Source organism: Pelodiscus sinensis, chromosome Z (genome assembly GCF_052426305.1).
Source record: "Pelodiscus sinensis isolate ZL-2025 chromosome Z, ASM5242630v1, whole genome shotgun sequence".
Taxonomy (NCBI): Eukaryota; Metazoa; Chordata; order Testudines; family Trionychidae; genus Pelodiscus; species Pelodiscus sinensis.
The window spans coordinates 30,472,457-30,493,899 of record NC_143085.1 but is presented as its reverse complement, the minus strand read 5'-3'; the positions used below and the strand labels follow the sequence as shown (position 1 = coordinate 30,493,899).

The following is a 21,443-nucleotide window of genomic DNA, read 5'->3' as shown; positions in this document are numbered from 1 at the left end:
TTTTTGGGGACATGATCGTATCACCACTTATACCATAAAGTCCTTAATGTAGTTTTGGAGACTGTCTTTTAAAAAACAAAACAAACACAAATAAACTGAATGAAATAAATTTTTCTTCTCTGTATTGTACCTATTGAATTGATGAAGAAGGAATGGGTAATTTTGAAGGGTGAAGTAAAATTGCTAGGCACACCCTAACTTTGAATGAAAGTTTCACCCTGTCCCCTGGTTGTGACCTGGTAATCTCCATTTTAGTGGCATTTGGGATGCAGCCTGCATTGTCATTATTTTCCCGTCTGTATCAGAGATTAACATTTTAAGGAGCTTTCTTAAGTATATTCAGAAATCCTCACTTTTAAAAACATTTTTCTGTGTTAAGGGGAAGGAGACATTTGTACCTCAAAAATGAGAATAGTAATATTGATTGCTTTGAAGTACTTTGGACCTACTAACTAAAAGTACTTTATAAAAGCTAGGTGTTATTATTAAAAGGCTGATTATCTGCCAGCCTGATAGAGGGAAATGAGTGAGAAACTTTATTGTAAATTGAAGATAGAAGGGACAGTCTCCGATTAGATGATTGCACAATCATTTCTCTACAAATGTGTCAGTTATTAATTTGGGATTATCCCTGATCTTAGCCAAAAAAAAGCCAAGACTAAAAATCCATTTCAAGTATTAAACTTGCCAGTCTGTTTTTTATTTTTGTTGTTGTTGGTATTTGGTCAGTAATCTTAAAGGGTTAGAAGTATGCGCGTCATAGTGCAAACAAGGTAGTGTTGTTCCTTTAGTGCATCTAGTTTGGAGTCGCTGGAAGAGAAACAGCTGACCTGGGTAAAAGATAGCAATGCAAAATGTCTGTCCCCTGTTGGTGTAGTGACTGCTTTTAGATGGTGATAATCTGCATGTGATTTGCACTCCGATCTAACACTATGTATTGCAAATGGGTTATGCCTCTTTCCTTCTAGGTGAAGGAATCAGATGGTGTTGTTAACGATGAACTGCCAAACTGCTGGGAATGTCCAAAGTGCAACCATGCAGGGAAAACTGGGAAAGTGAGTTTCACTGGAATACATGACATAAGCATGAGACATTAAATCTTGCATATTATCTTCTACATTCAGATCTTTTGTTGCTGTTTTGTTAGGACTATGGAACAAAAGCCCTGTTAATCTAAAAAGCCATGTTGTAAACAAACCAACACATTTTCTGTTAATTTTAAACTATTTTAAAAACTTCTCTGATTTTCACAAGTTTTCCTTATTGTATATTCAGCAAAAATAAAGAGAATAAGTTAGCCAGCACCCTCTTTGCTGTCATTTCACTTGAGGATTCCATGCATTAATAGAGTGTAAATATAACAGTGTAGCAAATCCTGTAGAGGGGGGAATATTTACATTCAAACTAAAAGCTGTTTTTTAGATTTTGTAAATCTAAATGAAACCAAATCTGAAGTGTCCCTTACAACTAGTGAAATATTAGATTCTGTATAATCTGATATGGAGAAAGTATGTTTTATATATATGAAAAACTCCTTAGAATTTGAAATTATTTACCACACTTGACTGCTTGTGAATAGCCAGTTAGTGATTTAATCAACTGCATGTAACCAGACAAAAGATTCAAATAAAATACATAGTGAACAGCAAAAAAAGACATAAGATATAAAGTTTGTTTGTGTTTTCTCTCTCTTTGGCGTACAAGCAAAAGCGTGGACCAGGATTCAAATACGCATCAAATCTCCCAGGCTCGCTGCTTAAGGAACAGAAGATGAACAGAGATAATAAGGAAGTAACTGATGCAGCAAAACGGAAAGGGGAATGTGAAGAAACCCCCAGGCGGAAATCTGATGAACCTTCTAAAAAGCCCCCTGTTGATTCTATTTTGAGGAGAAAGTCAGATGAAGTGCATATACGAAGGAAAAGAAAATTTGAGAAACCACAAGAACCTGCTATGAGAAAACGGGTATGAGAGGGTAAAACCTCATCTCCTTAATGTGCACCCACACACAGGCACTTTTAGGTCTTGCACGTCAGCTTTAAGCTATCCTTTGAGTCTCTTGATTTCCAGCAAGTAATAGTTAGGAAGGAAATTGCATTGCCCTTGACATTTCTTTTTGAAAATTATCTGTCATGCAATAAAATTATCAACATGAACTTTGCTTTTTATTCAGGGTTAGATAAGATTGGGCAAAGAACTAGCAATTTACTTGAAAAATCCACTTTAAGCTTGTATTTGTAATGGGGAGGATAGTCAAAAGTAGTTTCACTCAACCCTTTTCATCTCTAAGCACTGGGTGGTGCTTGATAACTTTCTCAGTCTAGCCGTAATTACATAAAGCTGTAGCAATTTTTGACCGGGGGGGGGAGGGCTCCAAGATTTCAGTAAGTGGCCAAGGGCTGTACTTTTCTGTGGAGGAGGTGTGCTGTTTGGGACAGAGGTTGGGTGCAGAATGGCACCAGGAATGCAGGAGAGTGTGTGGGAACTGAGAGGGAGTTTGGCTGAAGGAGGAGACTGTGACCTGGGGCAGGGGATCAGAGTATAGGATAGGAATGTCAACGAGTAGTCGACTAGACCATTAGCTGATAAGATTAGGCTTATTGGTTAATCTACTTGACCACTCATGTTCCCCCCCCCAAAAAACACCCAGTTGCCTTTGTATAAGAAACAGCAAGTGAGGAGGAAGCAAGAGAGCTGGTGCTGGGGAGAGCTGGCATCTGTGGGGGCTGTTTGCATGCTGCCCTCCCACCAGGCCAATCATCATAGCTCCCATTGGCCTGGGGGGCAGGCAGCATGAAAAATTCTTTCCTCTCTCCCTACTCCTTCCCCCCCCCCCCCCCAATCTAGTGGGAGCCACCCACCATTTTGAACAGTCTCAGGCTTCAACAGGCAGAGACCTTCCTTTGGGTCTTGGCGGGCTGTATCTTGCCCATGCCTGCGTAATACTCAACCCTTTTCATCTCTAATCACTGGGTGGCACTTGATAGCTTTTTCTAACTATCCATCATAACTGCATACAGCAGCAGTAATACTTCAGTAAAATAACTAATCCTTACAGCAGCATAGAGATAATATTCTCCCCAATTTATAAAGAGAAGGAGTAATCTATCTACTGCTTTCAGTTTCAATTTAGGCACTCTTTTTAAAATCTAACTTGTAGAATTTATTTGGGCAGCAAGCATTTGAATTTCTCATGCATTATTTTAATATCTAGGAATTGCAGATTAGCTTGTCTGTGGAAGCAAGGAGGAGGACCTGGCTTTAACTCTGAATAACTGTGTGTTGATTTTAGTTGTGTTCAGTCACAGTTTCTGCACTAGCTTTGTAGCATACACAAATTCATTATGGTGGATGGCCCAAGATTTGAAATAGAGGTGTTACCGATGGGGATTGAAGTTGAAGGGCAGAGTAGAGGGACTGCATATACAGTGCCATTCACATGTGTTTGGTCTCTAGCCAGTGCTATTATCTTCTTGCCTTCGTGGGCATTAAAAACTATTTGACTTAGTACAGTAAGACCTGTGTTATCCGGCATGCTCAGGGATTAGGGCCTTCCGGTTATCTAAAAATTCCGGTTTTCTGAGGGTCCCCATCAACCTAGGAAAAACCAATGGACAATAATATTGGTAGTTTTGTAGTGTGAGGCAGTTGGTCTCACATTTCTATTTTGCGTTAAAGATTATTAGTACATCTTAAATAAAAAATTGTTAAGCCAATCATGGTAAACCAAGCCAGGCCTGTGCACTTGAAGATTAAGATGTGACAGTATTGTGGCTGGGGGCAATGCCGGTTAACAAAGTTTTCTGGTTAACAGAGTGACGGATAACAAAGGTTTCACTGTAGATGGTGCTCATACATGTTTCCTACATGTCTCCAGAATGTGGGACACTCCAGAGTGACACCAAAATGCACTGGAGAGGAGATTATGGGAGGATGATAAATGTTCATTTAATAGACTTCTGCCATTGAAAACCAAAAACCATTAGTATACTGAAGGGCAAGAAATGAAGTATGGCTTGATTATTTTATAGTGGGGTAATCTATCTGCTTCATTATAGTGGGTTAATCTATAGTGGTTTGCTATAACCACTTAGCAAACCAGTTATTAACTGAAGAAAACTGATATAGTAGGAATTTTTACTGGATAACATTTACCATTTGTTTTTCTTTCCTGAAACAGCTAAAACTTGGTAAAGAAGAGAAACTCTTCAGGAAAAAGGTACTTTGATACATCTTTACTTTGTGTACTTAATTACATTTTTCCCTCTTGTTCTCTCATCTGCGCTTGATGCAGTTGCTTTAGCAATCCCATTAGTGTGCCTTTGCTGCCATTTTTACTGCATATTTGCACTTCAGAATTAGGTTTCCATGTCACAATCAGGCTTTTTGGTTTTATTTCCAGTTCTACAGTTCTCTGCTGTGAAAAACATAGACTGAGTCATGTAGCGATGTTCTGTTCTCCCTACATACATCAATATTTCCCCATACAGTAATGCTATCTGGGTATTTGTGTAATGGTGTAAGGTCTATTCCAATATTGATGGTTATCCACTGATGGCTCGAAGGGTGGTCTATTTACTTTTATAAGCTAGCATATGATTATAAATGTTGTAGGTTATTAAATTATCCAGCTCCTAGATTCTGATTCTGTGGAATCCTAGATAGAGAATGCCATAAAGTGACTATAGTCTGGAGACATTTTCTTTTAATTACAGTAATGTAAAGTATCTGTCACTGACTTTTGAGTAACTTTTCATTCTTCTGTAATAGATGAATGGTGAGGTGGGGGAAGAGTGATTGATCATCTTTCACTAATCCCTCTGTAATCTTATAAAATGTAGTCCTGTCCCATCTAATTTTGGGTAGAGCTTAAAAAAAAAAAAAAAAACTTTGACGGTTGTGCAATAATGATACATCCCCATTTAAAAGCTAGGAACACACCTTTTTATTCAATTTATAATTTATTGCAGCTGCATACAAATTCTGGCACAACTGTTGTGTATTTATAGTGTTACACCTCTGTTTGCCGACCTCATCCCTCTTTACCATAGTGCCTTTTTATTTTAGTTTTAATAGCTCTGGACTTCTCACTTGTGTTTGAATTATACAAGAAATCTTCCCCTTTTTTGGCATGGCATTGCACATCTCTTGGAGCTGTGACATACATCCATGGGGATTTGATTAAAGTAGACAAGTGATGTGTGATTCGAGTTTATGAAAAGTGACTGGAGCAGGGAAGAAGGAGCCAGCTGACCCCTTCATAGGCCCACTGTCAAGCACTTCAGACCTTATCTGACTATCAGTATGTCAGGGCTATCAGGGGGATCACCCATTTGTATATACATGCAGTGTGCTAGAGAGAGATGGAGAGAATGCATGGCACTCCTTGAGACATAGCATCTAGCAATAAGTAGCAGAACAGAAGTATGTCAGGAATGTGACTTAGTAATTGCACAGAATGTATCAAAACTTGCTAAATCAAAGTAACTCAGTGCTCTTAGCTTGTATTGCTGTTTGGATGAGTAGAGTCACTGATCTTGATTGCATATCAGGAAGTACAGTGGCTATCTTTTAAGGACATAAAAACAACCACACTCAGTCAGGCCAAAGATCCATCTAGCCCAATATCCTGTCTTCTGACAATGATCAGTGCCAGGTGTCCCTGAGGGAATGAACAGGTAAATCATCAAGTGATCCATCTCCTGTTGCTCACTCCCAGATTGTGGCAAACAGGAAGGGACGGTGTCCCTACTTTCTATCTTTGCTAATAGCCATTGGGGGACCTATCCTCCATGAATTTATCTAGGTCTTTTTTTAATCCTGTTAATTTCATTTGATGACCCCTAGTTCTTTTCTTCTGAGATAACTCTTCTTTATTCACTTTTACCACACCAGGCATGATTTTATAGACCTATATCATATCCCTCTTCACTTATGGCTTAACCAGGAGATCCTAGGACAAATTACAAAGGATGAATATAGGCAAACAATACAAGAATGCAGGGGCAAGATTAGAAAGAGGCACAAAATGAGCTCAGACTAGCTACAGGAATAAAGGGAAACAAGAAGACATTCTATAAATACATTAGAAGCAAGAGGAAGACCAAGGACAGGGTAGGCCCATTGCTCAGTGAGGAGGGAAAAACAGTAACAGGAAACTTGGCAATGGCAGAGATGCTTAATGACTTCTTTTGGTCTTCACCGAGATGTCTGATGAAGGAATGCCTAACATAATGAATGCTACAGGGGGTAGGTTTAGAAGATAAATTAAAAAAAGAACAAGTTAAAACTCTCCTAGGAAAGTTATATGTCTGCAAGCCACCGGGGCCTGATGAAATGATCCTAGAATACTCAAGGAGCTGATAGAGGAGGTATCTGAGCCTTTAGCTATCATCTTTGGAAAATCATGGAAGACAGGAGAGATTCCAGAAGACTGAAAAAGGGCAAATATAGTGCCCATCTATAAAAAGGGAAATAAAAACAACCCAGGAAAGATAATGGAGCAAGTAGTTAAGGAAATCATCACAAACATTTGGAAGATAATAAGATGATAGGGAACAGCCACCATGGCTTTGTAAAGAACAAATCATGTCAAACCAATCTGATAGCTTTCTTTGATAGGACAATGAGTCTTGAGGATAAGGGAGAAGCAGTGGATGTGATAGTAAGGCATTTGATACGGTCTCGCATGATATTCTTATCAATAAACTAGACAAATACAACTTAGATGGGGCTACTATAAGGTGGATGCATAACTGGCTGGATATCCGTTCTCAGTAGTTATTAATGCTTCACAATCCTGCTGGAAAGATATAACAAATGGGGTTCTTCAGGGGGTCTGTTTTTGGACTGGTTCTGTTCAGTATCTTCATCAACTATTTAAATATTGGCATAGAGAGTATTCTTATTAAGTTTGCAGATGATATGAAGCTGGGAGGGGTCGCAACTGCTTTGGAGGATAGGGTCATAATTCAAAATGATCTGGACAAATTGGAGGAATGCTCTGAGGTAAACAGGATGAAGTTTAATAAAGGCAAATGCAAAGTGCTCCACTTAGGAAGGAACAATCAATTTCACACATACAGAATGGGAAGCGACTGTCTGGGAAGGAGTACGGCGGAAAGGGATCTAGGGGTTATAGTGGACCACAAGCTAAACATGAGTCAACAGTGTGATGCTGTTGCAAAAAAAGCAAATATGATTCTGGGATGCATTAACAGATGTGTTGTGAGCAAGACATGAGAAGACATTCTTCCACTCTACTCTGCACTGGTTAGGCCTCAGTTGGAGTATTGTGTCCAGTTCAGGGCACCACATTTCAGGTTGTTTTTAAGATATGATAGTACCATCAGTTATTAATGTTCCACTGAAGTCCAGAGAATGTTTGGATGTGGTCCTTTACCCTGTTGCCCTCTCTGCAAGCAGCAGGACAGCATGTCCTCTACTGTGGCACCAACTAATTGTCAGCTCTGCTAAGCCTCCTGCTCTTCCTTTTCAGAGGCGAACGTGGAAGGCTACAGACGACCGAACTGGCATGGCCAAACCCCTGCGACGGTTTAAACAGGAACCTGAGGAAGATCTACCAGAAGCACCTCCAAAAGCCAAGGAGAGTGACCAGTCACGGTCGAGCTCCCCCACTGCGGGACCCAGCACTGAAAGTGCTGAGCCTAGGGACAAGAAAAAGATAAAGATGAGGCGGAAAAGGCGTCTTCCAAATAAGGAACTGAGCAAAGAGCTCAGCAAAGAACTCAATCAGGAGATCCAAAAAACCGAGAACAGCCTTGCCAATGAGAATCACCAACCCATCAAATCTGAGCCAGAGAGCGAGAATGAGGAGCCCAAACGAGCTCTGAGCAATAGCGAGAGACTCCACAGGTTCAGTAAAGGGTTAAATGGGACTCCCAGGGAGCTGAGGCACCAGCTTTTGCCAAGCCTGCGAAGCACACCTAGGGTGATTACCCGGCCACCACCTTCACTCTCTCCTCCCAAATGCATTCAGATGGAACGCCATGTAATCAGGCCACCCCCCATCAGCCCTCCTCCGGACTCACTCCCCCTAGATGATGGGGCAGCCCATGTGATGCAAAGGGAAGTCTGGATGGCTGTCTTTAGCTACCTCAGTCATAGTGACTTGTGCATCTGTATGAGAGTTTGCAAGACCTGGAACAGATGGTAAGGAGTTGAGGGGGGACAATGCTGATAGTATCTGACTGCGTGATTTAATTCATGCAGACATATATGTTAATCAGCACTTACTAATTTCTTCTAGAGGGGATTTAAGCATGTGTGGAGTTTGTGGGGAAGGTGATGCTCTCAGCTTACATGGAGTGAGGGTATGACCACAAATGCGTGCCTTTAACAAAAATGTAGCAGCTGTCACTTTCAGTGCAGTTCAATCCAAAATAGTTTAAATTTGTGTGCACAACCTGTCCTGACTTTTCTTGAGAACCCTAGATAAGGCTGGTAGGCAGTATAACCACATAACATATCCATGCCAACTGTGTTTCAAAGTCCTCTAGTTAGACAAACACAGAGAGCAGTATACTAGTAAAGTTCCTGAATCTGGACTTCATTAGGAGCTTGCATGCCATTAACTTAAATATTTCCTCCATCTAGTTGTTAAACACCTCTTGGATTGCGATAAGAGATCCAGTTGCCCCTGTTAATTGATTTAAGAGGTTCTTCAAGATGTTTTAAGGTTATTTTTGCATATACAGAATGCATGGTGCAAAGAACCTGGTGGTTATATTGTCTACCCTTTATTTTTTAACAACAATTTAATTGATACAGGATCTCAAAGTATATTTTCCATGCTAATTACTGTATTGCCATTTATGGTGCATCTGCCTGGGGCTTGTATAGAAATTGCACAACAGGTCAATGACCATACCCGAACAACAAGCTATAATGTATATTATGAATCTCAAAGCTATGTTTATACACTTTGCTGAACTTCCAATAAAATAGCTTCTTAGCTGGTTGCTCAGATGTATCAAAACTCCATTTACTCAGGCAAGCAGATAACAGACTCTGTTATGGCACTATACAATAATGAATAGGGTGACTTACTAAAACTCAGTGGAAAAAGAGGTCCATGGAATTGCTTCTGCTGAGGATTCCTTGGTGATATTATAATAAGCTTGTAAACAATTTTTGTCCAACTAAGTATAATGTTTCCTCCTAAGTAATTCTTGCAAGTTCGTTAAGATTTTTGCTTGGTTCTGTTACCCATAGCACACTATAGTTGAAGGGATGGGGCAGAGACTCAGATGCTGTGTGTGTAGGATTAAAATAGAGATGCAGAGCAAGAGATGGAGCTTTCAGTCTTACGAGACTCACCAACTTGGCTAAAAGGTAAATCAGAACAGCAGAACCTCCTGGGTCAAAGCTGATCTTTAAATCCAAAGGCTAAGAGAAATAAGAAATTGCTCTGGTTTGTTCTGCCTTTATGATGGGATTTTAAAAAGCACCCCAGTGATTTAAGAACACAGGTTCTGCTGAAAGACAATGAGACTGTGCTTTTGAAAATCCCACTCATAACAGCGTTTCATCTGTTGGGAAAGAATCCTATTTTGGCTTGATTAAAAACACTTGTGGAAGTCAGCTTGAACGCATGCGTGCATGAGCCTCTTCAAACAGATCTCTCTGCTGCTGCTGTTACAAAGATACTGATTTTTTAGCTATTGTTAATTTGTAAAGCATTACAGAATTCAAAGCAAATCTCACATTAACAATTGTGTTATTGTAGGTGCTGTGATAAAAGATTGTGGACCAACATAGATCTAAACCATTGTAAATCCATCACTCCACTTATGCTCAGTGGCATTATTAGGAGACAGCCTGTAACCCTTGATCTTAGCTGGACAAACATATCTAAAAAGCAACTGAGCTGGCTTATCAATAGACTACCAGGTAAGTGACATTGTGTCGGATGCATTGATCCCAATTTAGATATAAAGAAGGTCACTAAGGAAAAATCTCTGAAATGTGTAATGAAATAACATTTAAAACGATACAAAGTGGCTTCAGAAAAAAGTATTAGAATTCTAGAGGATTTACCTGGTGTTACTTGGATAAGAAGTGGGAGGATGCAGCAGTCAAGCAGCTGCTGGGAGGTACAGGGCAAAGGGCAGGAAGTGGGGGGTGAGGGGGGCTGAGAGCAGAGGGTGGAAATACAGGACTCAGGGCAGAGGGTGGCAGAGGTGTGTGCAGGAATCCGGGGGGGAGGGGCCCTCAGACCAGAGGGCTGGTAGGTAGAGGAGGGTTACCAAGGCCACCTCTGGCAGCAAGAGTAGTGTCACTCTAGCTGTGGCTCCTTCTGGGGGATGCAGGGGTTGTACTGCCTTGGTGGCTTCTAGAGAGGATGGGGACTGCGCTTTTCAGCCCCCCAGCTGGCAGCTTTTAGCAGGGAAGTGGGGAGACAATGCTCCGGATCCCCTGGCAGCTCCTCATGGGGGGAGATGGGGCTGGGCTGCTTGCTTCCCCAGCCTCAGAATGCAGTCTCTCCCCCCCTCCCCCCCACAGTGTCTCCTTGGAATGGGCTGTCTATGATTTCCAGCACCCCAGTATTTCCTGTGTGGGACCAGGGGTCATCAGGCCCTGGTTCCCAGGTCCTCCCCTGGCATCTCCTGGTGGAGAGGGGTTGTACTGCTTGAGCCTGGGATGACCTCAGGGGGGCCATGGCAGTGTAGCCAGTGGCCAGCAGGGCTTCCCCCTCTCTTGTCCAGCACTTGTGGCTGAGGGAGGCAGGGGGATGGCTTGGGGCACAGGAGCCACATACTTAGTCTGATGGCCATCGAGATGGTGAGCCCCAGCCCCAACTGTCCACTCTCTTGCTGGTGCAGCCATCCCCCTATGGTCACTTGGCAGTCCTGTGCTCACTGCCCCTAGTGGTCATTTAGCAATAAAGATGTCCCTCTGATCAGACCCCTCTCTTTACATGTGATGGAAAATAATCAGATTCCAGGCACATCTCATTTTCCTGGCACAACCAAACCCTGACCTTGCTTGAAATTATAAGAGAAAGCTGCATACCAAATGTGGTGGTCCTAGCTCTTACCATTTAGGAGTTCTTGAGCAAACGGACTCATGAACAGACAGATGCACACTTCTAAAATATATAGATAGATTACAGCAACAGTAAGACTGGAAATTAGTTGTGGTGATTGTTGATATTGTAGGCACCCCATGTTAGCTAGCTTCTTAAATTTAGGATCAAGAAGGTAATTGAGAACTCAGTCAGGCCCCTCATATAGCTATTCCAGAGCAAAGGTGAGTTAGTGTCAGGGTACTGCAGGGACACTTGCATTGTTGATATCTGTGTTATGTCAGTTCTGTGGTCAGAAGATTGTACACTCTTAGGGTACGTCTACACTACAACGTTAATTCGAACTAACTTAGTTCGAATTAGTTAATTCGAACTAAGCTAATTCAAACTAACGCGTCTAGAACTAAAAACTAGTTCGAATTAGCGTTTTGCTAATTCGAACTAGCAAGTCCACATTGAGTGGACTCTGAACAGGGCTTAAGGATGGCCGGAAACAGTGCCGGCAGGGCATCAGAGGAGGACTTAGAGCGTGGAGATGCTGTCTCAGGCTAGCCGAGGGCTGCGCTTAAAGGGTCCCGACCCCCACCCCGGACAGACAGTTCTCAGGAGTGCCCCGCTTGAAAACCTGGCTTGGATTGCCCGGAGTACCCACACTGGGCACATCACACCACTCGGCCATCAGCCCGGCTGCACTTGCCACAGGCTGCCATCTGGGGAGAGGGGGCAATCGGGGGGCTGCAGGAGAGCTTCCACCCCCAGAAGCCCGCAGAGCCAGCCCAGTCCTCCCCATCGGGGGCTCGTACCCCATTACTCCCTCACCTCCTTCCACTTACTCTTCCCTAGCCCCCCTTCTTATTGATGTACAAAGTAAAGATAACGTTTCTTCCAACATTGACTCTGTCTTTATTGAACAAAACTGGGGGAGACTGGGAAAAGGAGGTGGGAGAGGGGAAGAGAAAGGCTGGGAGAGGGGAGGGCAACTAACATGATCAGGGGTTGGGAACAGGTCCCAGATGAAGAGAGGCTACAGAGACTGGGACTGTTCAGCTTAGAAAAGAGGAGATGGAGCGGGGACAGGATAGAGGTCTCTAAAAGCAGGGGTTGGGTAGAGAGGGTGCATTCAGAAAAGTTCTTCATGAGTTCCCATAAAGAAGGACTAGAGGACACCAAAGGAAAGGAATGGGTAGCAGGCTTCAAACTAGTAAGAGAAAGTTGTTCTTCTTGACAAAGCAAGTAGTTAACCTGTGGAACTCCTTGCTGCAGGAGGCTGTGAAGGCTACAACTAGAAGAGAGTTTAAAGGGAAGTGAGATCAAGTCATGGAGGTTGGGTCCATGGAGTAGTCTTAGCCAGGGGGTAGGAGTGGTGTCCCTGCCCAAAGTTTGTGGAAGGCTGGAGAGGGATGGCACGAGACAAATGGCTTGGTCACTGTCTTCGGTCCATCCCCTCTAGGGTCCCTAGGGTTGGCCGCTGTCGGCAGACAGGCTACTGGGCTAGATGGACCTTTGGTCTGACCCAGGACGGCCATTGTAAGCTCAGGGTCGGGGGTCTCAGTGGACCCCCTTGATTTTCATGCACACCTGCTCCTGGGTGGCCAGGCTGGCAGCTCTCCTGCCCTAGACGGCCACTTTCCTGTGCCTAGTGCGGAGATCGTGGACGAGGTCCACGATGTCTGCACTAGCCCAGGAAGGTGCCCGCCTGTTGCAGTCCAGGGCAAGCTCCCGGGAGCCGCCAGCCTGGTCCCGGGAAGAGGGGGTGGGCTGGGGGACATCAGGTGGGTGGCTCTGTGCCGTGCCAGGTGCAGGGTCTGCTGGCTGGGTGCTGGCAGGCTTGCACCTGGCACGGGCACTGTAGCCAGCCCGCGCCCCTTTAAGGGGTCCGGGGCCGGGAGGGGGGCATAGAGTTTCCCTGGTGTTGGCCAGAGTGGCCACCAGGGAAAGCTGGGGAGGGCTAGCCTCCCACTAGTTCAAATTAAGGGGCTACACACCCCTTAATTCGAACTAGTAAGTTCAAACTAGGCTTAATCCTCGTAAAATGAGGTTTTCCTAGTTCGAACTAAGCGCTCCGCTAGTTCGATTCAAATTCGAACTAGCGGAGCGCTAGTGTAGCGGCTATGAATGTTAGTTCGAACTAACGTCCGTTAGTTCGAACTAACATTGTAGTGTAGACATACCCTTAGAGTGTTAGATCCTGTCACTAGTGTTACATTCCTCCTTAAAATTTAACCTCAATTGGACTAGGACCAACTGTGGCATTTCCTTTGTTTGTATCTCCAGGTCTCCGAGACCTGCTGTTATCAGGGTGTTCGTGGATTGCCGTCTCTGCACTTTGTAGTTCCAGTTGTCCTTTACTCAGAACCCTGGATGTTCAGTGGGTGGAAGGATTAAAAGATGCACAAATGAGAGACCTCTTGTCACCACCAACAGATAACAGACCAGGTAACAGATGGATTTATTCATAAATGTAGCTTGGCAAGTATCTTTCATGTGTCAGTAGTTGGTAGCTGATTTGTGGGACACTACATTTCTTGGGGCAAGATCCTCAGCTGTAGTAAATCAACAAAGCTCTTTGGTGTTATATCAGTTGACTTTAGCTGGTGATTTGGGCCCTATTCTGTAGAATTCTGGCATATGTGAAATGTGTAGCCAGAACTGCTACAGTCCTGGACATCCTGGGGTAAGTTCTTAGGTAACAAATTATAGCCTCTGGTCATTCCATCTGCTCTGCATGCTTTTCCTATGAATGACTTTCCTTCATTCAGGCTGCAAGCATATATATGTTGAATATGAAAAGGTGGAAATCCTTTCCTTTCAGTTCAGAGGAGCAGCAGTTTTCTTGGCTATATCAAGGACTCATGTTAGCTCAAAGCACTATTGTGTGATGTACCAAATATGCCGTATCTGAACCTGCAAATGCATAGTGCTTCTTCCTGTGAATAATTACATTTAAAGTTGTCAATAGACTCTTCATTGCATTTCTGGAATCCCATACTGGTTCAATTTAGACTTTTGCAAACTGATGGCTACAAATAGCTCTTATTAAAACCATTAATAAAACTACCATAAAAAATATGGATCAGAAACGCATTTCACATGCTACAGACTCAACTGGAGCTGGAATAAGTCCCAGTCTTCCATTTTGACACATTGTTGAGTAGGGTTTGGGTATTCCCATTGCTGTATGGAACTCATGCAAAAAAAGGGTGAAATGATTTGACTGCTGAGGGGAAAAGACTTTAAGTAAAGTGCTGTCAAATAAAAAAAAACAGGAGAAAAATTGTACTGTCAGTGCTGGTCACCTTGAGGGCTCCTTGAAACAGCAGGTAACTTAAATCACTTCTGTGTTTTGTTTAACTGTCCATTTAAGTAAATTGGGGGTATTGGCACCATAAGTTACAGTGTGTTTCGTTTGGAGTTGATTTTTAATCTGCTGAGGATTGCTAAACTGCAATGAAACTTAAAAAAAAAACAAAAAACCCTTTTGTCTTATAGGTCAAATTGATAACCGAAGTAAACTACGGAACATAGTTGAGCTGCGTTTGGCTGGTCTGGATATTACAGATGTTTCTTTGCGATTGATCATTAGGCACATGCCTCTGCTTTCCAGACTTAATCTTAGTTTCTGTAACCATGTGTCAGATCAGTCTATTAACCTCTTGACTGCAGTAGGAACCACCACACGTGATTCCTTAACTGAAATTAACTTATCAGGTATGTGATGGGAGAGATGCATGAGGCTTTGCCTATTTATATGAGAGATGCAGGATGTCTATGAAATCTAAGAGCACAAAGTGCAGATTAGCCATAGGACTCTCCTCCCTCACCTCCCCCTCTCCTGCCAGCTCACTTGACTCTTCCTGAAGAAAAATGCAACCAGCATTTTCTCCTTTTGTCCTCTTAAGTTTCTTTTCTGCAGAAGAATTCACTTCCCTCTGTATTCTAACTAGAAACCACCACCCTCTACTTTATCCTTCCTCTCCATTTCACTCTTAAGCTCCCTCTTCTACCACTCATGAAACTGGCTTGTTTTGCATTTTTATCCAGTTATGTTACACAACTGGCTGCAAAGATCAGAGAATTGTCATCAAGCTTATGGGTTTTAATTCATTGATTTTAATGACCAGTGCAATAATAAAGAGCAAATGGGGGCATGTCACAGTCTGTATAAATAGTCCTTATATTGACAATTTAAGTAAAACTAGCTATTACTTTCTCTCCTCTTTGTTGTTTTCCTGACAGACTGCAATAAGGTTACTGACCAGTGCCTGTCCTACTTTAAACGTTGTGGGAATATCTGTCAGATCGATTTGAGGTACTGCAAGCAAGTGACCAAGGAAGGATGTGAGCAGTTCATAGCAGAGATGTCAGTGAGTGTTCAGTTTGGTCAGGTGGAAGAGAAATTGCTTCAAAAACTGAGTTAGTTAGAGGACAAGCATGTAAATATTGGGGCAAGGGATAGGGAAAGAACTAAGAACATGTAGAAATTTTATTTTCAATTGGGAATCCAGAAAGATCCATATCAAAGATCGGATTTTACAGTCTTGACAAGGAAAGAACATAATTTAAACTACCCATGTTAAGAATTTCAACCTGTGCCACTTAATTCAGTCTACCTGGAATGTCCTGCACTGGCTCTTATGCAAATTCATAAGGCGACTGTTATTGATGATACATGTGCACACCTCGAAGAAGACTGATCTTCAAGAAACGCTGTTATTTAAAGTACCACACAGCATGTGCTGCTTGGGTAGTGTAAATTTAATTTCTGCTCTTCATCTCTTAAAACAAACAAAAAAAGTTGGTGTCATTAAAGTGGACCACACACTGCATTTCTGCCTTCTTAACACATTTTGTTTTGTTACATCTTACATTATGCAGAACTATTTTTGTATACAATTGTTTAAAAGTTATTTATGCAATGTTTGAATGCATAAACAGTCTTTTGGTTTTGGATTGCCAATTTTTATCCTTTACAATAGGAGAGAACTTAACCTATACTTCATAGACAAAGTATCCATCTGCAGACATACCCAGATCAGGAAAAGTAGGTTAATACTTTGTTCCCAAGCATGTTTTAATGGAAGTTTATATCTTGCTTTGTATACTTCAGAAGTGACATAAGCATGTTGTGAAAATAAGGTGTATATTATAGTTGAAGTAAGACACTATGCCAAGTTTTATCTGTATAGAAATTACCTTTTTCTCAGAAATTTAAAAAACTCCAATTTCAGCTTTTGCACATAGGAGGGTTTCACTCTAGCATGAGCTCTTGTACTTAATATAAAAATAATTTATACAGTGAGTCAAGCAGTAGACTAAATGGTCAAGCATAGTCTTTTTTCCTCTTTGTTTGAAGTGTGAGTTGAGTTCTCATTTAAGGTTTATAACATGGTTATTTCCTGATTGTAAAATTCTGCATTGATAAGTGCCATTGTTGTAAGGTGTTGTTTTCGTAGACCTTCCTGATGCAGTTTTACCTTTGTTGAATTTGTATAAACAATTGTACAAAAACAGACAAGCCTCAGAGGGTTTCTATTCAAAATTGAATTGATAAAATTTGTTTTGTTTGATAGTCAAAAGTATTAACAGTACAATTCTTATCTGGAGTAACTTTATTAAAAAAAAACTGCATAGCACTTTTTTATTCCACAGCTGTGCTCCCTTTGTGTTATTTCATCATCAGATTGTTTACTGTGTCTTTTTTCTCTAAGCCCTGCAAAGGCACCACCACTAAGGGGAGCTGAACTTTATTCCTTTGTGTGTATGATCAGTTATGAGGCTTTAGTTATGCATAACAAAACCACTGAGCAGTAAATGGCACAGTCACATGGAAGATTCCGGAATTGCACAGGTGTAAAGTTGACCTACTCTGACCTGTAGCATCTTTCCCTAGTTATAATAAAGTAATGTCACTTTTTAATATACAAAATTCTCTAGGCTTGCTGATAAAATTATCAACTGCATCTGTTTTAATTCCAAAAAACTCTTGACAAAGCTCCAAAGTTCTGCACCAGAACCTGTGGTGTTTACCATTTTTTCAGGTTATATTAAACAGTAAAATAACATTCTAGATAAAAGTTTAAGCAATTTCAGAAGGACCTAACATCTCACTAGCTGAGACTCGACTGCTACATGACATTCTTTGATAAGTGCAAGGTAATAAATGTTGGAACAATGTGTACACAACTACCTATATGTATATATATTGCTGGGTTTTTAATTATAAGAGCTAGGTTTTTCTCTTTTGAACGGTTCAGTGAAAGCATGTGTGCTGGCAATCAAAAATGAAAATGGTACGATGTATAAGGCTTGGAAAATGTCAGAATGGATTGAAGCACACCTTCACTGATGGGAGTTGTGAGATGTGGTCCATCTAGGCTTGTATTCTCAATCCTGCATGCCTAATCAATCTTTATTTGTAAAATGAATACAGCTTAATGTGGAACTTCCTTCTGCCATTCTTTAATTGCTTTTACTTGAAATTATTTTACTCTGAAAAATGACTAATGCTAGTACTCTGACATTCAGCTTTAATGGAATATCTTTACTATGATATTAACATGAATCTCTGCTCTAAGAATCTTTGGGAAAGTAAGAGTACAACACGGTACAATAAAACTGCAGTTGTTCTGCATCCAGTGGTCCGGCACTCCCAATAGACCGGCACCAGCTGGAACCTGGAAGTGCTCTGGCCAGCCGGACAATTGGAGCTGCTTTGCCCCCAGCTTCCCCAAGTCCAAAGCTGGTCAGTTCTTTTTCAAGTAGTTGCTCATGTCCATTCGAATCAGGTGTGTGCACCACGTGCACCGTGTCTCCGGAGCGTTTTCCCTAGTGGTACCCGTAGCACCAGCAGGGCGCCCCCTGGAGTGGCACCGCTATGGTGGAGCATAAGTACCTTTGCCGGCGCTCCCACAACTCAGTCCCTTCTTACCGCCCGTGACGGTCATTGGAGCATGTCTTTCTCTTAGAGTAGTTAATGGTTCCAATTTCTCTTAGTGTAGTGTTGTTAATAGTTATAAATAGTTTTAATTAGTTAGTTAGCAAGTTCTTTGTGTCCCTTCCCCCCTTCGGGAGTGAGGAATGCCAGAGCTGCAAGGCTTTAAGGCTTGCGCAGTATGCGCTAAGTTCATGCTTAAGGGAGACCCTCATGATAGCGGCTTAAAGTGTTTGGGTGAGGGCCACTTAGCAAACGCCTGTAAGATCTGCAGGTCGTTCAAGCCGTGCACGAAGAGGGAGCGAGACTCTTGTTTGAAGCTTCTCCTCATGGAGGCGGCTCTATAACTGGCACCGACTGGCCACTCCACGGTGCGCAGTGCTCCGGCATCAATCCGTGACACCCTGTCCCGTGCACAGACTTCGGTACTGAGGGCTCGGCACCGTTCTCTCTTCCTGGCACCAAAGAAGATAAAGACTTCGCAGGGTAGGTCTCCGAGCCAGAAGTCCAGGTTGGGCCTAGACCGTCTGTTGAGGCAGAGAGGTCGAGGTCTTCTACGCCAGGAGCCATGTTGGCACCAGTTTCTCCTCCGCAGCGGTTGGATTGGTCAGCACCGATCACGTATGCAGCAGGACCGTCCCGTGGGACCAGTACCACTTGCCTTTATGTCGGTGCCAGTCTCGATACAGGCTGCCAGGCCTCACCCGGCACTCGACTGGGCTTGACCTCCCTTGGTGCTGGAACCTTTCCCAGAACCGGCCTTAGCTGAGCCGGTGCCATATTACTCAGGTCTTGTGGCACCGTCAACTGCACCATCAGCAGTACCAGTACCGGGTCTCTTGCCCGGGGTGCCACTACAGTCATCGGCACTGGGCTCTTCGGCACCGCTGCAAGTTTCGGCACTACTGCAAGTGCCGGCATTGGCCCCATGGGCCATGCCGGTATCGCCATTGCCGGTGATGCCCGTGTGACGGCACGTTGGGGGTTCCCCGTCTCCTGCACCCCGAAATGGCACAAACAGACTGTACCAGCCAGTGGAATTGAGGGTGGTTTATTGCTCCTCCAGCACAGCGCAGCACAGATGTAATCTGGTTACAGGAACTGGGCTAGGATGCCTCAGGCCCCCTTGAGATGGGGGAGACTGGGCCCCTAAACTCCAGCTCCTCTCCCTAGGCTGTCTCATCCATCCTCACAGACAGCCACCAACCAACTAACCCACTTCCAGCCCTGCCCCCCAAGCCAGGGCAGCATTCACCTTCCTTTGTTCCTCTCCATGGGGGGTGTCTGGCCACTGGTTCAACAAGTTTGTCCTTACCTCTGCCTAGTGAGGTTTTCCCTGCTGGGTCTTGCTCCAGACAGCAGAGGTCACCACATCCCAGCAAGTACCCCCACTACGTCACAGCCCGTCCCTTCTAGGGCGGCCAATAAGGCTCCGGCGCCTTCAGTCCTACCCACCATGGCACCCACAGTGGTACCAATGGGGGCGCCACCTCTGGGGCAGTTGGAATCAGCAATTCCACGCCCGCAACCGGCACTAACCTCGGCACCGCAGTCCACGTGTACCGTGTCGGTGCCACAGTTGGGGCCCGAAGCCTGTCTTACCAACACCAGTACAATCTCACCGCATGCACGCGGGCAAGCCAGAATTCATGGCCAGATTTGCCTGCCCCCTCCCCCCCCCCCCCCCCCCCCCCCCGATACTGACAGGGCACTCGTCATCGGCGCCACCCTGGCCCGAGTCTGATTACTCTTCAGATTCTGATGTGGGCTCTTTCAGATCGGGGTCCTCGAGCACTTTGTCACAGCATAGATCCCGTTCCCGGCACCGGCGTGATCTTTTGCATGTACAACAGACCTGGCCGCCTCAGCCACATTGGCCTTTTTGGACGCTGTTGGCATATCACCAGTGGCAAGGGCCTTTATCCCCCTTTGCGGTGTCCAGTGTCTCCGGGCACCGAGCGCCTCCGCCGGCGTCGCTGTCATGACCCCCTCCCTCGCCCCAGAGGACTGCTACCATAGATGCCGCTAGAGACCTGCAGGCTCTGATGCCAGAGCCGCTTCTGCACATGGCGGTGCCTGTCCAACCAGGCCCTACGCTGGATCCAGTGCTGATTCAGGAGTTGTCATCGTTGTCATCTCCTGATGAGGCCTTAGCAGATCCCGCACCGGCGATGCCGACGATGGATGATTCACTGTCCTATTACATCCCTTCTCTCAACAAGGTATACAGAGCTCCCTCACTCTTTTTTCCATAACCCTACAAAAACATAAGAACGGCCATACTCCATCTAGTCCAGTATCCTGTCTGCCGATAGTGGCCAGTGCCAGATGGCACTGATCTTTTGCACGTACAACAGACCTGGCCGCCTTAGCCACATTGGCCTTTTTGGACGCCATTGGCATACCACCAGTGGTAAGTCCCATCAGGATTTGCTCCGGCGTCTGGCCTCCAATCTGGGTGTCCCAGTGGAGCCAGTAGTAGAGGACATGGATCCGATGATAGACATCCTGTCCGACAATGCCGCCCGCCCCCCCCTCCCCCGTTTGGCTTTGCCACTCAACAAAACTGTGGCTAAGATCACTAATGCCCTGTGGCAGACCCTGGTTTCCTAACCTCTACCTTAAAAGGAGTCGAGAGGCACTATTATGTCCCGCAGTCGGGGCATGAGCACCTATATTCTTCTTCGAGCAGTGTCCCATGGGTGCTCCACTGTAGGTGTCGGCTTGTCCCGGCGCCGCAGATCGGAGATCTTTCTAGCCGTAGTCTGCTGGACCACGCATGCGCGAAGTATGGCTCGTGGCTTTTCGTGCCATTTGAGCAGCGCTGGTCCGGCTCCCGCCAGTTCCTCCTGACTGTCCTCGGCCGCGGACGGAATATTGTCTCTCTGTTGACTACTGTTTCCTACAGAGACAGAGAGACTTTATATGTTATTGTATATAATTCCTATATAGAGTTCCAAGTTATAGTTTATCCTAGTAGTTAGTCAAAAAAAAAAAACAGATTTTCTTCAATAGTTAATTAGTTATCCCAATGCCGGGCTTTAAGAAATGTAGCGAATGCCATGAGGCAATGCCTGCCTCTGATGGCCACGCTTTATGTATTAGGTGCCTCGGGGAAGGACATATTCCCCAAAAATGTCCCCACTGCTCCAAACTAACAGCTAGAGCTAGACGGGACAGAGACATGCGCCTAAAAGTCCTTCTGTTCGACAAAGCCCTACAACCGGATGTCCAACAGTCAAAAGGACACTCGGAACAATCCAAGAAACTTAAAAGAAAACCGTCTCCGACACGGTCCCTCCCACCCTCAAGATCGGCAGACGATCAACCAGGGACGTCAATGGCACCGCCCGCGAAAGTAGCGAGGCCGCCGAAAGACAGCCAGAGTAAGTCGGCCCCGAGCCCTTCTATATCGGGCTCGAACATATCAGCCGTTCCCTCGGTCTCTAGGCCGCCTACGGCTCC

General features: G+C 44.2%; 1 protein-coding gene across 10 annotated transcripts in view; it reads left to right on the top strand.

Annotated features, from left to right (window-relative positions):
- Positions 1-16,695, top strand: part of KDM2B (lysine demethylase 2B) — a 218,450-nt gene extending 201,755 nt beyond the window's left edge. For 8 of the 10 annotated variants that reach the window (XM_075898615.2, XM_075898621.2, XM_075898617.2 and 5 more), the window contains 8 exons: positions 969-1,056; positions 1,697-1,965; positions 4,181-4,219; positions 7,499-8,172; positions 9,749-9,912; positions 13,322-13,483; positions 14,537-14,755; positions 15,284-16,695. In XM_075898615.2, the coding sequence (XP_075754730.2) occupies positions 969-1,056; positions 1,697-1,965; positions 4,181-4,219; positions 7,499-8,172; positions 9,749-9,912; positions 13,322-13,483; positions 14,537-14,755; positions 15,284-15,465 (1,797 nt within the window). In that variant the 3' untranslated portion in view covers positions 15,466-16,695. The remainder of the gene's footprint in view (positions 1-968; positions 1,057-1,696; positions 1,966-4,180; positions 4,220-7,498; positions 8,173-9,748; positions 9,913-13,321; positions 13,484-14,536; positions 14,756-15,283) is intronic. The other 2 variants (XM_089775275.1, XM_006135978.5) reach the window with 1 other exon arrangement.
- Positions 16,696-21,443: the final 4,748 nt, after the last annotated feature.